At 42.9% G+C, this 12,205-nt stretch overlaps 1 protein-coding gene across 2 annotated transcripts in view; it reads left to right on the forward strand.

Moving 5' to 3' along the window:
• The window catches only part of plxna4 (plexin A4), a 252,711-nt gene that overhangs the window by 209,330 nt on the left and 31,176 nt on the right, over positions 1-12,205 (forward strand). For both annotated transcript variants that reach the window (XM_070548887.1, XM_070548883.1), the window contains exons 16-24: positions 172-339; positions 583-676; positions 2,366-2,605; positions 2,716-2,862; positions 3,426-3,660; positions 4,984-5,126; positions 6,931-7,199; positions 11,393-11,459; positions 12,001-12,147. In XM_070548887.1, coding sequence (XP_070404988.1) covers positions 172-339; positions 583-676; positions 2,366-2,605; positions 2,716-2,862; positions 3,426-3,660; positions 4,984-5,126; positions 6,931-7,199; positions 11,393-11,459; positions 12,001-12,147 — 1,510 coding nt within the window. The remainder of the gene's footprint in view (positions 1-171; positions 340-582; positions 677-2,365; positions 2,606-2,715; positions 2,863-3,425; positions 3,661-4,983; positions 5,127-6,930; positions 7,200-11,392; positions 11,460-12,000; positions 12,148-12,205) is intronic.

Raw genomic sequence — 12,205 nt, forward strand, 5'->3', positions numbered from 1 at the left:
CTGTTATTTTTGATTATTTACTAACGGTCTCCAACATTTGAGATGAACACATGAACCCAGAGTATCTCTAAACTAAATACTGAGTTAATTCTGCATATTTCATTTACAATATCAACTGTTTGTATGTTAAGTGCATAAAAATTGTCATGCAAATGTATCTTCTGACTGTAGGAGGGGTGGCCAGTGGCTGACATGCCGAACTCATGCCTCTCTGCACGGCTACGGGAACGTTTCTGTGTCTGTGAGCATAGATAAGGCCCAACTCCAGAAAGACCTGCAGTTTGAATACGTGGAGGATCCCACCATAACCAAGATAGAGCCAGAGTGGAGCATCTACAGGTATGTCAGAAGCTAGAAGCCATTTCATCTAACAAAAGATTAGGTATTACTCAGGTTAACACGAGGAATGCTGTGGATTCGATGGATGAAACTATCTCAGTGAAACAGGTTTTGGGCAAAAAAAAAAGTTTCCAGAAGATGAGTAACTAAAGAAATTGTAAAAGCTGAATATTTGGTTATATAAAATATGTACGTTTAATTTAACTGTAAAAGCAACATTTGGTGATTTTTGACTTTTTTTAGTGGCCATACTCCGGTGACCGTAACAGGAACCAACCTGGACATCATTCAGATGCCACTCATCAGAGCTAAATACAACAGCCACGAGACGATCAACGTAAGTGACTAAACAACATAAATAAAATGGTGTGTGTGTGTGTGTGTGTGTGTGTGTGTGTGTGTGTGTGTGACACCTTTTCTTTTTCTTTAAAGGATGAATATTTGTTTTGTTTTAACTCAATATTTGTGAAATGAATGAGCATTTATGTAAACTAAATCAATTTTGATACTTTTTTGTGTCGTTTGAATTAATAAACCATCAGAAAATCCAACTGCCCTTGGCCTCTAAACTCGAGGAGTTTTTAAATGTCATGGTGATTTTATTTTATTTTTTTGCTTAACTCCTCGGTTTCTCTTGGATAAACTCATGTTGCTGGAAAAGCTCATACATTTAACATTTCTCATGAAAAAAAAAAACAATTTAATGATAACAAGAAAGCGTTTTTTTGTTCACTCTTGACTAAAAGGATAAAACCTCTAGATCTTTTCGATTTATTAACTCGAGATATGAAAAAGAAAGTCCTGCAAAGGTTTTTTGATCCAACAGAAGTAAGAGGAAAACAAAGGGTGGTGATGGTGTCTTCATGGTTAATTTGAGTGTGATCTTGCAGCACGGTTAACATCTAGGACCACAAAAGGGCTCAGACTATCCCAAAAGCCCCCCCCCCCCCCCCCCACCCACACACACACACACACACACACACACACACACACACACACACACAAGTCTCTGTGAGAGTCTGCCTCAGCACACATGTGAATGAGACGCAGCCAGAAGCAGGCATCCAAGACATTTTAGTGACATTTCTCCAAAGACAAGAGTTTTGTTTCTCTTTCTGCCGGTTCCTGTCCTGCACCTGACATGTACCGTTGCATTATACATGTCAGTGATGTCCTGACGACCTTGCAGGATTTGTCAAGTCTGATGTTCAAGGAGCCAATTATAGTGACAGGCAATAGTTTGAATGTCTGCATGGCAGAGGTTATTGTGGAGATGTGAGGTGTCTGTGAAGGAGACCTGCGCTGCGGGTTGATTTGTCTGCATACTGACAGGTAGACGGGAATGGAGACATTAGGAGGATATAGAGGCAATAGATCTGTCTTTGCTTAAAAAGTGCACTTAAAGTTGGATTAAAGAATAAATAAGTAACGTGATCTTCTTCACATGAGAGCACAGCAAAGGCATGAATGAAACTTTAGGGCAAAACACCCAAAATGCTCATCAGCCACTGTAATTGAGACAGAGTGGCACAGAGAAAATGAGAATGTGCCATAAAGAAAGAAAAAGATCACAGGGAGGAATAACAGGATGGCAAAAAGAAGTGCGGAGAAGCTGAGGGGTCTTTGTGGAGGGTAATGAAGGAAGGGTAAGATCCAATTATCACTCCTGAATCTCCAACATCAAAGCCTGATGGTGGTGATACCGCATTCAGCTTCCAACTGCCTTTTATATTGTCGCTCTCTTTGAGGAGGAATCTCCAACTGCTTCTTCATTGCACCTTTTAAAGTCTGGAATCGTGTCTCCAGTAGGTTTTTAAAGATCTTCAACGTAAAGACAGACACTAGAAACTGCTGATCATGGTTCACCATGTAACACGGCTGGTTCGTTTAAAGTGTTTGAAGAGTAAAGCCTGAGTAGATCAGGAACCTTACAGGTCCAGCCCTGAAATCATGTGTAAGAATTTCATCGTTGCAATGATTTTCAGATCCAGTTCCGGTGTAAACATAACTTTTCTGCATATTCTAGCTTTGCAGCGTGCTGAGCTCCACATCGATGCAGTGCCAGGTCCCCGAACTACCCATCAGCCTGGGACGGCAGCAGGAAGCACCTGAAAAACCTGATGAGTTTGGGTTCAAACTGGATGATGTGCAATCTCTGATGGCGCTCAACAACACCAACTTTATCTACTACCCAAACCCTGAATTTGAGCTGCTCAGTTCCTCTGGGGTTCTGGAGCTCAAACCTGGCTCACCCATTATTCTAAAAGTAAATGGATTTAGATTATTCAGCCACTTTTTTCTATGATTTGTTCAATGTTATGTAAATCTTCCCCTTTTTGTTTAGCAGAACAGAATATATTTGATTCTTTTCTGCAGGGGCGAAACTTCCTGCCACCAACCAATAGTGGAAATGGAAAGTTGAACTACACAGTCTTGATTGGCGACAAACCCTGCATGCTGACGGTGTCGGAGACTCAGCTTCTTTGTGAGTCACCCAACCTGACGGGGCGACACAAGGTCCTGGTGAGTGACAACAGAAACGGGCAGGGGCGTGGTAGACACGTAGGCTGTAGGAGGAAAGAGACAGACACATCCAATCAGCTGGAAGTTTGAGACAGAAATTACTTTTATTGCTTTCTCTCCATCCCTTTGGTCCACGCTGAGGCAGAGTGTGGTTCTAATCCAATCAGCCGTGTGGTTCCTGTTAGTACCCACAAGCAGACAAAAGACAAACAAATAACCCTTCAATAAGAAGAATTACAACCCAGGCTAATTCAATAGAGAATCCATTTGTGGTTTAGAGAGGGACCACTTAGAACACAGCATTTCCTGATGTTACCACCTGAACTGAAACATTACTGTAAACTAAGGTAGTGGATGCAAAAATAAGCACAAGTGGATAGACGCTGCAATCAATAAGTCTGTCTTTAGCTTGATTTTTACCACAGACTAAAACAGAAGTGATCCAAACAGGTGATTTTAATCAGAGCTTGACCATTGTTCCAAACACAACTTTCTCAGCTAGGATTAAAGCGGTATTTACATTTAATAGCATATCGCCTCTTTTTGTCATTTTCTGCTGCAAGGCTCGTGTTGGTGGAATTGAGTTCTCTCCAGGTGTGGTGCACATCACGTCAGACAGCCCGCTCAGCAGCACAGCAATCATCGGCATCGCCGTAGCCGGTGCCCTGCTCATCTTCTTCATCGTGGTGGTGCTTATTGCTTACAAGCGCAAGTCTCGTGAGAGCGACCTGACTCTGAAGAGGCTGCAGATGCAGATGGACAACCTCGAGTCACGTGTGGCACTTGAATGCAAAGAGGGTAAGAGGTTAATTTTAATGTAATGATTTTATTTATTTTACAAATTATAAAGCCTCCTTTAGAGCACCCATGCAGAGTATTTACAATTATGCACGTAATGAATTTAATTTGCATGTTATTTAAGAAGCCATAAGACGTAAGATTCCGTAGTAAATATGAAATCACCTTATAGATCTGTGGGTATTGTTAACCAGAAGATTGGAACTTTTTATTGCAGGGATTATGTAACAGCTTCGTATTCACTCAGAGACAACAGAAGAGAGAGAGTCAAGTTTAAAAGTTTAAAGATTTATTACTAAACAACTTAAACTAGACTAACTTTAACACTACATGTATGGTGTAACTAAGATGGAATGAGACGGAGAATGGTGTAATGTGGAATATTGCTCAGAACCAGCAAATCCGAAGAAGCGATTAGTTCTGATGGGAAGTGAAGGTGATGTCTTCGCGTTAAGCTTTGGTTAGGAGATTCATAAACACATTTGATGCCTATCTGTCGGCCTACATACCCTTAGCGGAAGTCCCTGTTAGATCAGGAAAGTCGAGGTCCAGCTGAACCCTCTCTGGAACCGAAGCTGGTAGGAAAACCAGCGGTTGACGACCAGCCCAGTCTTTGAGATACTTCCGGGTCACAACGGTTTTGTTGGCATCTAGTGAGACCCAAACCTGGGTCGTGATGGTTCAGCTTTTATTCTGAAAGGAACCGTTGCAGCAGTTGGAACAGCAACAGATTTTATCCAGCTTGTCGTTAGTTCTTTTGGCTGAAGAGGAAAGTTACGGATTGGCCACTCCGACGCTTCTCTAGAACGCTTTGAACTGGCGTTAAAGATGACGTGGGCATAGTTTTATACATAGGATGTTTTGGTTTATGGTCGAATGAAAAGATGACAAGTTTACCAAGCACCACCAAAACCACACCTCCGTCAGATCTGGCAGATTCTGATTGGATCAGTAAAACAATGTGTCATGTCTCAACGCTACGTGAGATCAGTCCTAGTGGAAACATTTAAAGTCATATTACTTACTATATTCTATAGGATTATAATAAAGTAATTAATATTTAGATTTCACAGATTTGTCACATCTTATTGTTGACTAACACTTTGTTTGATTAGCTTTATTAAAATAGAGTTCTTTGATTTATTAAACAGAGAGAGTCCATTCTTCAAAGAAGCAGTTTATAAGCAAATGCATGAGACCTTGAGGCCATATCTCATGCAGACTAGTTCTGTGTCAGAGGAGAGGGGGGAAATGACTTTTGGTGGAGAACAGTCATTTCATTCTGTTAAATGCATACAATTGTACATGTTTGTGGGTTTTCAGCCTTTGCAGAGCTTCAAACAGACATCCATGAGCTGACCAGTGATCTGGACGGTGCCGGCATTCCCTTCCTGGATTATAGGACGTACACCATGAGGGTCCTCTTCCCAGGAATTGAGGAACATCCCGTTCTGAGAGATTTAGAGGTAAGGCATTTCACAGGTTACTAATCTGTTACATGGAAATGTAACTAACTGACTTGTTTATTTAAATCCTGCTGATTGATGCAGAAATGCAAGACTTCCTTCTTCATTTGTGTATGTCTATTATATGCCTCGTGATTTTCATTTTTAGAGGCGCAATGTAAAAGATTGTTTCTGCCTATATAAAACATAAATGTGTGATTGTCTTTTAAAAAGCAGTTGTAATGCAATTAGCCTTATTGGACACAGGAGCAAAGTGAGCAAACAAATTAACAATGTGGCGGGCCACAGTAGGTGAAATTGGTGCTGACATTGGTTGTTGTTGCTCGATGGTAAACAAAAACCCTCTGACAGCTGACAAAACCACTTTTTGTGAAAACAAACAAGGCAGACTTCACATCAGAAGTGTGCTCTCATTAATAATTCCTAACGATATGAAATGCTGGGTCGTTTTCTCTCTCCACCTCTGGAACAAATTAAAAGTCAATCATAGGAAGAAAAGCAAAAAGAAAAGAAGCATTAAGCCATTCATCCTTAGTGGCGACATTGATGGACAGCCTTAATTGAGCAGGCCATCTTGTTTCATTTAAAGAATGATGGACCCTCATTTCACTGCCTCCAGGGTTAACCGCCCCGTCCCTGATGAGAATTTCCCACTAATAAGCCTTATTAATTAGGATTTAATTGGTATAAATATCAAACTATATGAAGAGTATAATGTTTGAAAGGAGCCTAATGGAAAAGTTGTATGCCTGTCTAAGGCTGTTGATGACCAATTGATTGTTATTGATGTGTCGGATAATTTAAAGTCTGGTTCTGATGGTCAATAGAAACACAGCAGATGATGGACACCCGTTTAGGATTATTTAGACTTTAGATTACTTTGTAAAAACAACCTCAGGAGTCCAGCGGAGATATAAAATGTGTCAAAGAGATGCCAAATGTTTTAATTTGATCAATAAAATCCAACACTAGTACACAAGAGTCCATCCAGGAGGACTGAAAACTTGAGTACATAAGTCTATACTAAAGCTTGTACTGGAACAGTCGTGTGTTGTCTTTGTGCACAAAAACCTCTAATAGTGAAGCGCGTGGGAACTCACAAAAACACAACACGCTTTGACAAGCTGCTTGGAATTAGACTTTCAACTGAACAATCGCTCCCAGCAGATTACAACTTCCTCAAGGAAAGGTAAAAAGACACAACATATGTGGGCTGACAGCTGCATTGGGTGCAAAGTGACGCTGTGGCACCACGAGTGCTCCTGACAGATAAAAAACATAATCTCCTTAGGTGCTATTTATGAAAAACGGAGAAGAGAGGCGCGAGTGGTTGGTTCCAAGTATAAACAGAGCCGAGATGATGTGAGCCCAGACGAGGAGAATTCACAGCACCACTCTTCCTTTCAACTCGCATTAATGTGGAATACAACGCCGTGGAAATAATAAACATTCCCTAAAGAGGCTGGGTGTTTTCCAGCCTTCATTGTCAACCTTCAGATGAAACCTGACTAAAGCTCAGAAATGTTAAATGCTTCATCTCCCCTGGTTCCACCTTTTCTTTTTCTTATCTTTTCCTCGCTGGAGTTTAACTTTTATTTGCACTTTTAAGTATGGAAATTTTAAATTAGCTCATTGGTTAATATTTATATATATATACACACCTGCATTCTTCATGAAAAGACAACATTTCACTTGAAGATCAGAGAGCTAATAGTGATTCAATGTCTAATTAGGCATCATTGCCTTGAACAAGCCTCTTTTAACCGTTTATTTAATGCGTTTCATTTCTCCTGTTTCCTCACAGGTGCCGGGTTACCGCCAGGAGCAGGTAGAGAAGGGGCTGAAGCTCTTCGGCCAGCTCATTAACAACAAAATCTTCCTGCTGTGCTTTATTCGCACTCTGGAGGCCCAGCGTGGCTTCTCCATGAGGGACCGTGGAAACGTGGCCTCGCTGATCATGACCGTGCTGCAGAGCAAGCTGGAGTATGCCACTGATGTCCTGAAGCACCTGCTGTCCGACCTCATAGACCGCAACCTAGAGAGCAAAAATCATCCTAAACTGCTGCTCCGCAGGTAATTATCGGACTGAGAGAAAGTTTGACTTTACTAGAGGCTAGAGCCGCTGTAACAGGTGGCTTCCTCTGTACAGATGACTGACTCACTTTGGACTTCAGTTTCTAAACTAAATGTGCTTTAAACTTTGAGTTGCACTCCTTTTAGTAAAATATCTAGATGGAAGGTTTTTACTGGCTCTGTTGGATCTTCAACAGCCGAGGACTGCATATGCTTCCCATTGTTCCCTAACTGTGACATGTTTGGATTAACTCCTGTGACCTTGAATCGCTGGCTCTGTGTCAGAATCACAGAGGCGCAATGCTGTGCACATCATTAGCAAAATAATTATAATTAATTAGCGCTGAATCCAATTCCAAATTGCTCAAGAGGAAAGAAATACTCATTTATTTAAAAAAAAAAAGGGAAGCGATCGTGAAAGGCTGGCTGGCACAAACACAATCCTACCCTTGGATTTGCAGTCGAAGCCTGAATGGCGTGCACTTGAACGCAGCTCTGGATGTGATTAAGCATCCTGCCTGTGGTTGTTTGCTAAACGTGATGCTTATGGTTGCTTGAGTAAAGCAGCTTCTTAAAGCCTGGTGTGTGTGTGGTTTGAGTATGTACACAAACATTTGTGCACATTGTGTCCTTTTTTTTCAGAGGTTGTCAGTCAAGTTTCGACACCCTCCAAATGGTCTGACGGGCATGTGATAAATGAAGTTGTCCATCTAATTTCAGTCCACATTCTGATTCTCCCGTCGGCTACAAGCCATTCTGCTCCAAAGCGAGCGCTGTAGATGAAAGCATAAACAGAAATATGCAGACAGAGCTGAAATTAGAGCTGCTTGTGGTAACAGACAGTGGGCATATTCTTCCTGTGAAAGCCTGTTTAGACTCTGCTAGGTGATGAGGAGGGAGATTATTGCTGTCTGGGCAGAAACTGTGATTAATTGCAGTCAGATCTCTGCCGCTAAATAATGGGGTAACTGCTGATCCTGGCGGTAGATACAACAAAAGAGATGTTGGTGAAGGACAATGGAGACACTCTAGGCTGTTACTTAGTGGGAAATTCTTACTACAGCATGGAGGCAAGTTGTGAAATCAGCTATCAAATCACTTTGAGTCACCAAAGCTTCATAGGTGCAGATTGATTCCAACGTCCTGGTGTCAGGACATGATGTAGGACGCTTGTGCTCCTCCGTGACAACAGAGATGGAGGAAAGCCCGGGGAAAATGCCAGACTGTGCTGGCAGCACAGAAGGGAAAGCACATGTTCACATCACTTCCACACCCAAGCTTATTTCCCAATTGTCATGCATATGATGGTGACAGCCACTGATCAGACCGTTTTCATCCTGGTTTACCTCTTCGGATCGGCTTTAGTCCTTCATCGACCCAGCATGCGTTTGATAAAGCACCGTGGAGTTGTTAGTGACTGCTGTTCCTGGTTAGCAGATGAAAACAGCCTTACTGCACTCACAGCCCTAGATTAGGCTAGAAAGAAGCACCTCTTCTTAAGGCTTGCATTTGCTCTATTTCTTTTATTTCTTTGTGTTTGCTTGTTTAAAGTGAATTTCTCTCTCTCTCTGCTTACTCATCTATCCTTTATGTCTGCAGTGCTCAAGCTTTCAACTTGTGTAACATCCTCCATATCTTTATTTCTCTTTTCCTGTTCTACTCTTACCCTCTCAGCGTATATTCCCAGCTCTTCCTCCCCTACCCTGTTTTCTTGATTGCTAAATCAATGTTTAAAGTGCGTGTGCAGGGTGTCTCTGGCACAGCATCTGAGCACGGCTACCCCCTGCCTCCTCTTCCAAGAAATCTGTGTGTGTAATTGTGTGTGTGTGTGTGTGTGTGTGTGTGTGTGTTTCTCTTCCTTCTCCACACACCAACACACATCCTTCCATCTGTCCCATCTCAACCTGTGCTGAAGCACAACCACCAGGCAAGCTAACTAACGAGAGCCTTCTACCACCATCTGTCGCATTCCTTACTGCATTCAACTCCTTTAACTTCCCTCTGTGCTTCATTCCTTCGTCGCTCGCTCTCCTCTCCACCAAGCAGAGTCAAACACCCTCCCTTTAGCCTTAAGTTTTGTTTGGCTCCAGTTAAAGCATCAAAATATTAGTTTTAATTCTGGTCATAAGACGAGAGCCCAATATGTTCATGTGTTTATCGCAGCATAGCGTTCCAGCATGGAGCCGCTGTCGGCACACAGGTGGACGGGCGCTGTTGCATTACTCTCAGATGATGGGAAATAAGTTTGGTTTAAATTACAGGGTGAGCTGCAGATGTTTTTGTGCATCAGTGAGTCAGTGGTAATCGTCATGAGACACACAATGACATAGAAATTGAAATAGATTGTTTAAATGTGACTGAAATCAGTAGAATAGTAACAATTTTTGTTTTATAAGAAAGCTGCTTTATAGATAATTTATAATTTGGATCACGTGAATTTACATCCTCCCCCCTCGTTCAAGGTACCTGGTCCCTCTGCTCTAAATCATTCCCAGCGGCCACTGGGGACCTCCGACTCGCTGCCAAGTCGTCAAGTTGCCAAGAACAGCCCAGAGATCGGTCGTCCTGAGTCTAGGATTAAAGCTGATGGGAGCTTCAGATGAGAAGTTGTAGTACCAAATGTGAACGTTAGATGTTAGAGCAGCTCCATCACAGCTTGCTGTTTTTATCACAGTTCCCCACAGAGTGTGCTATGAGTGAGAATGAGCATAAGCTGCAGGATTGGCACCCAATGCCACACACACACGCACACACACACACACACACACACACACACACACAAACGTGCGCGCTTTAAATAGCACAAATGATCATTCCTGAATACATACACAGAGGGATTAATTTGTGCTTTTGTACACTAGCCTTAAAACAGCCTCACACATGTCCAGTCACACACAAACACAATATCTGACAGAAGTGAGTTAGTAAAATGAAGTTGTACGGGAGGAAAAAGGGAGGCTGGAATCAGCCAAGCCATTCATTTTTATTCTTCTTTTCATTCCTCCTTCCCTCCTTCCCAGTCCACCTCCTCCTTTCTTCTAGTTTCTTTCATCCCTTTCATAGACGGGCTACATTTGTGGAAATGGAGAGGATTTGGAAGTGTGTGTGATTACACGATCCAAAATGAGGCAGCCAATTGGAGGGAGAGAGGGAGGGAGGAAGTCAGCAAGGACACATGAAAGAAAAGATGAAACGTGACCTTGTTGACCCTTGGATTTGTGGACAGAGGAAGGGCAGGAGAGGGGGGCAGAATAAAAGTGCAGGCACAGTGAGAGGAAGGAAGTTAATCCCCTCCAGGTGTTGTGCCAGTGCCGACAGGGGGTACCAGACTGCCCCACTGGCACATCATGCTCCCCCTCATGGCTCAGTGTGGAGGTCTGAATGGTGACGGGAGGGAGGGCTGCAGGTGGCAGCCCAACCACCAAAGACACACACACAAGCACAATGGAAACTAATCCTGAAATATTGATGTCAGTGGTAGTTTGTCTTTGAGAGAGAGGCGGGTGTGTGTGTTTATTAAGACCCACACACCCCTGCTGCTGGCCAAGGAGGTTGCTGTGAGAGGATATCCGATCCTAGCCTCTCCTTTCCCCTGCTGTCAACTCCACTGTTGGTATTATGTATGCGTTATAGTCATTCACATGGGATCACTCACACTGTTGGCCCAGGTCAACACACACACACACACACACACGCACGCACACGCACACACATCATTTTGCCACACCAGTGAAGCATAGATGCCAGGCGGAGAAAGAGAGGGAGATGTATTCATTGACTTTCCATTGTGCACAGATCGAGTGTTCGTCCAGTGAATAGACGAGGGAGCGCTTGATAATGAGGCCAGTGTTATTACAGAGCCGCTGCAGCCCCTAACAACATCAATCCACCGGGATCAAATAAAGGCTTTTAATTGCTCTGCCTCATATTAAAATCCCCGCCGCTGCAGATGAGGTGCCCTCGTCGTGCCTGAGCATAAAAGCCAGGCGAAAGATTGCCTGCAAGGCCACGGCGGAGTGTGTGTAAAGGCTCCGGGTTCACGTCTTTACAGCAGTGTTTGTGCAGCGAAAGCCTTTTCATTAGCAGCTGCCATCGTTTCTTAGCAGAATATTTGACAGTGATGTTGAATATTTATGACAGTAATAAGAGTGCAGGGATCAAATGTTCATTATGTGCTTTGTGATTATTTGTAGGACTGAGTCTGTAGCTGAGAAAATGCTGACCAACTGGTTCACGTTCCTCCTCTACAAGTTTCTGAAGGTACGGTAAAACTCTTCTCTGTTGTTTAATGAAAGCAGTCCAGTCCCCACCTGTGTTTACAATAATCCCTGTAATCCCAACTAGTGACATTTAAATTTGGCAGAACAGAATGAATAAACTTTAAACGGTCACTTGTTGCATTAGACCAGGGGTAGACAAGTCCTGCTTGTTTTCAAACTATCTCTGTTGTTCCTGCTGTTGATTTCCTGGATCAGGTGGGTTCAGCCAATTAGAAGCTGCAAGTTCATGCATGGAGGGAAAACATGCAGGACTGCTGCTCTCCGGGACCAGGGTTGCCTACCCCTGCTTTAGACAGACATTTGCTTTTAGGAGTTTTATTAGTTTTCACAAACTGATTTTTATTTTAACAGAATGAGTAAATCGGAAACTAGAACAACTTCATTCAGGGAAACAGTTTGTAGGATATTTGAGGTGTTTTTAATTTTCCATTATTAAGTTTTGCTCTCAGCCAGCTAAGCGCATACAGGTCTAGAAGGACGTTTTAGTTTGACCTGTTTTTTAACAGTTTTTTTCTCTACAGGAATGTGCAGGCGAGCCACTCTTCTCCCTCTTCTGTGCCATCAAGCAGCAGATGGAGAAAGGCCCCATTGACTCCATCACAGGAGAGGCCCGCTACTCGCTCAGTGAAGACAAGCTCATCAGACAACAGATTGACTACAAGACGCTGGTAAGGGTTCACCTGCCCTGGGGGTGCACGTGCTAAAGGGAGATGCTTAATATGCTTT

This window comes from Nothobranchius furzeri, chromosome 1 (genome assembly GCF_043380555.1).
Source record: "Nothobranchius furzeri strain GRZ-AD chromosome 1, NfurGRZ-RIMD1, whole genome shotgun sequence".
NCBI lineage: Eukaryota > Metazoa > Chordata > Actinopteri > Cyprinodontiformes > Nothobranchiidae > Nothobranchius > Nothobranchius furzeri.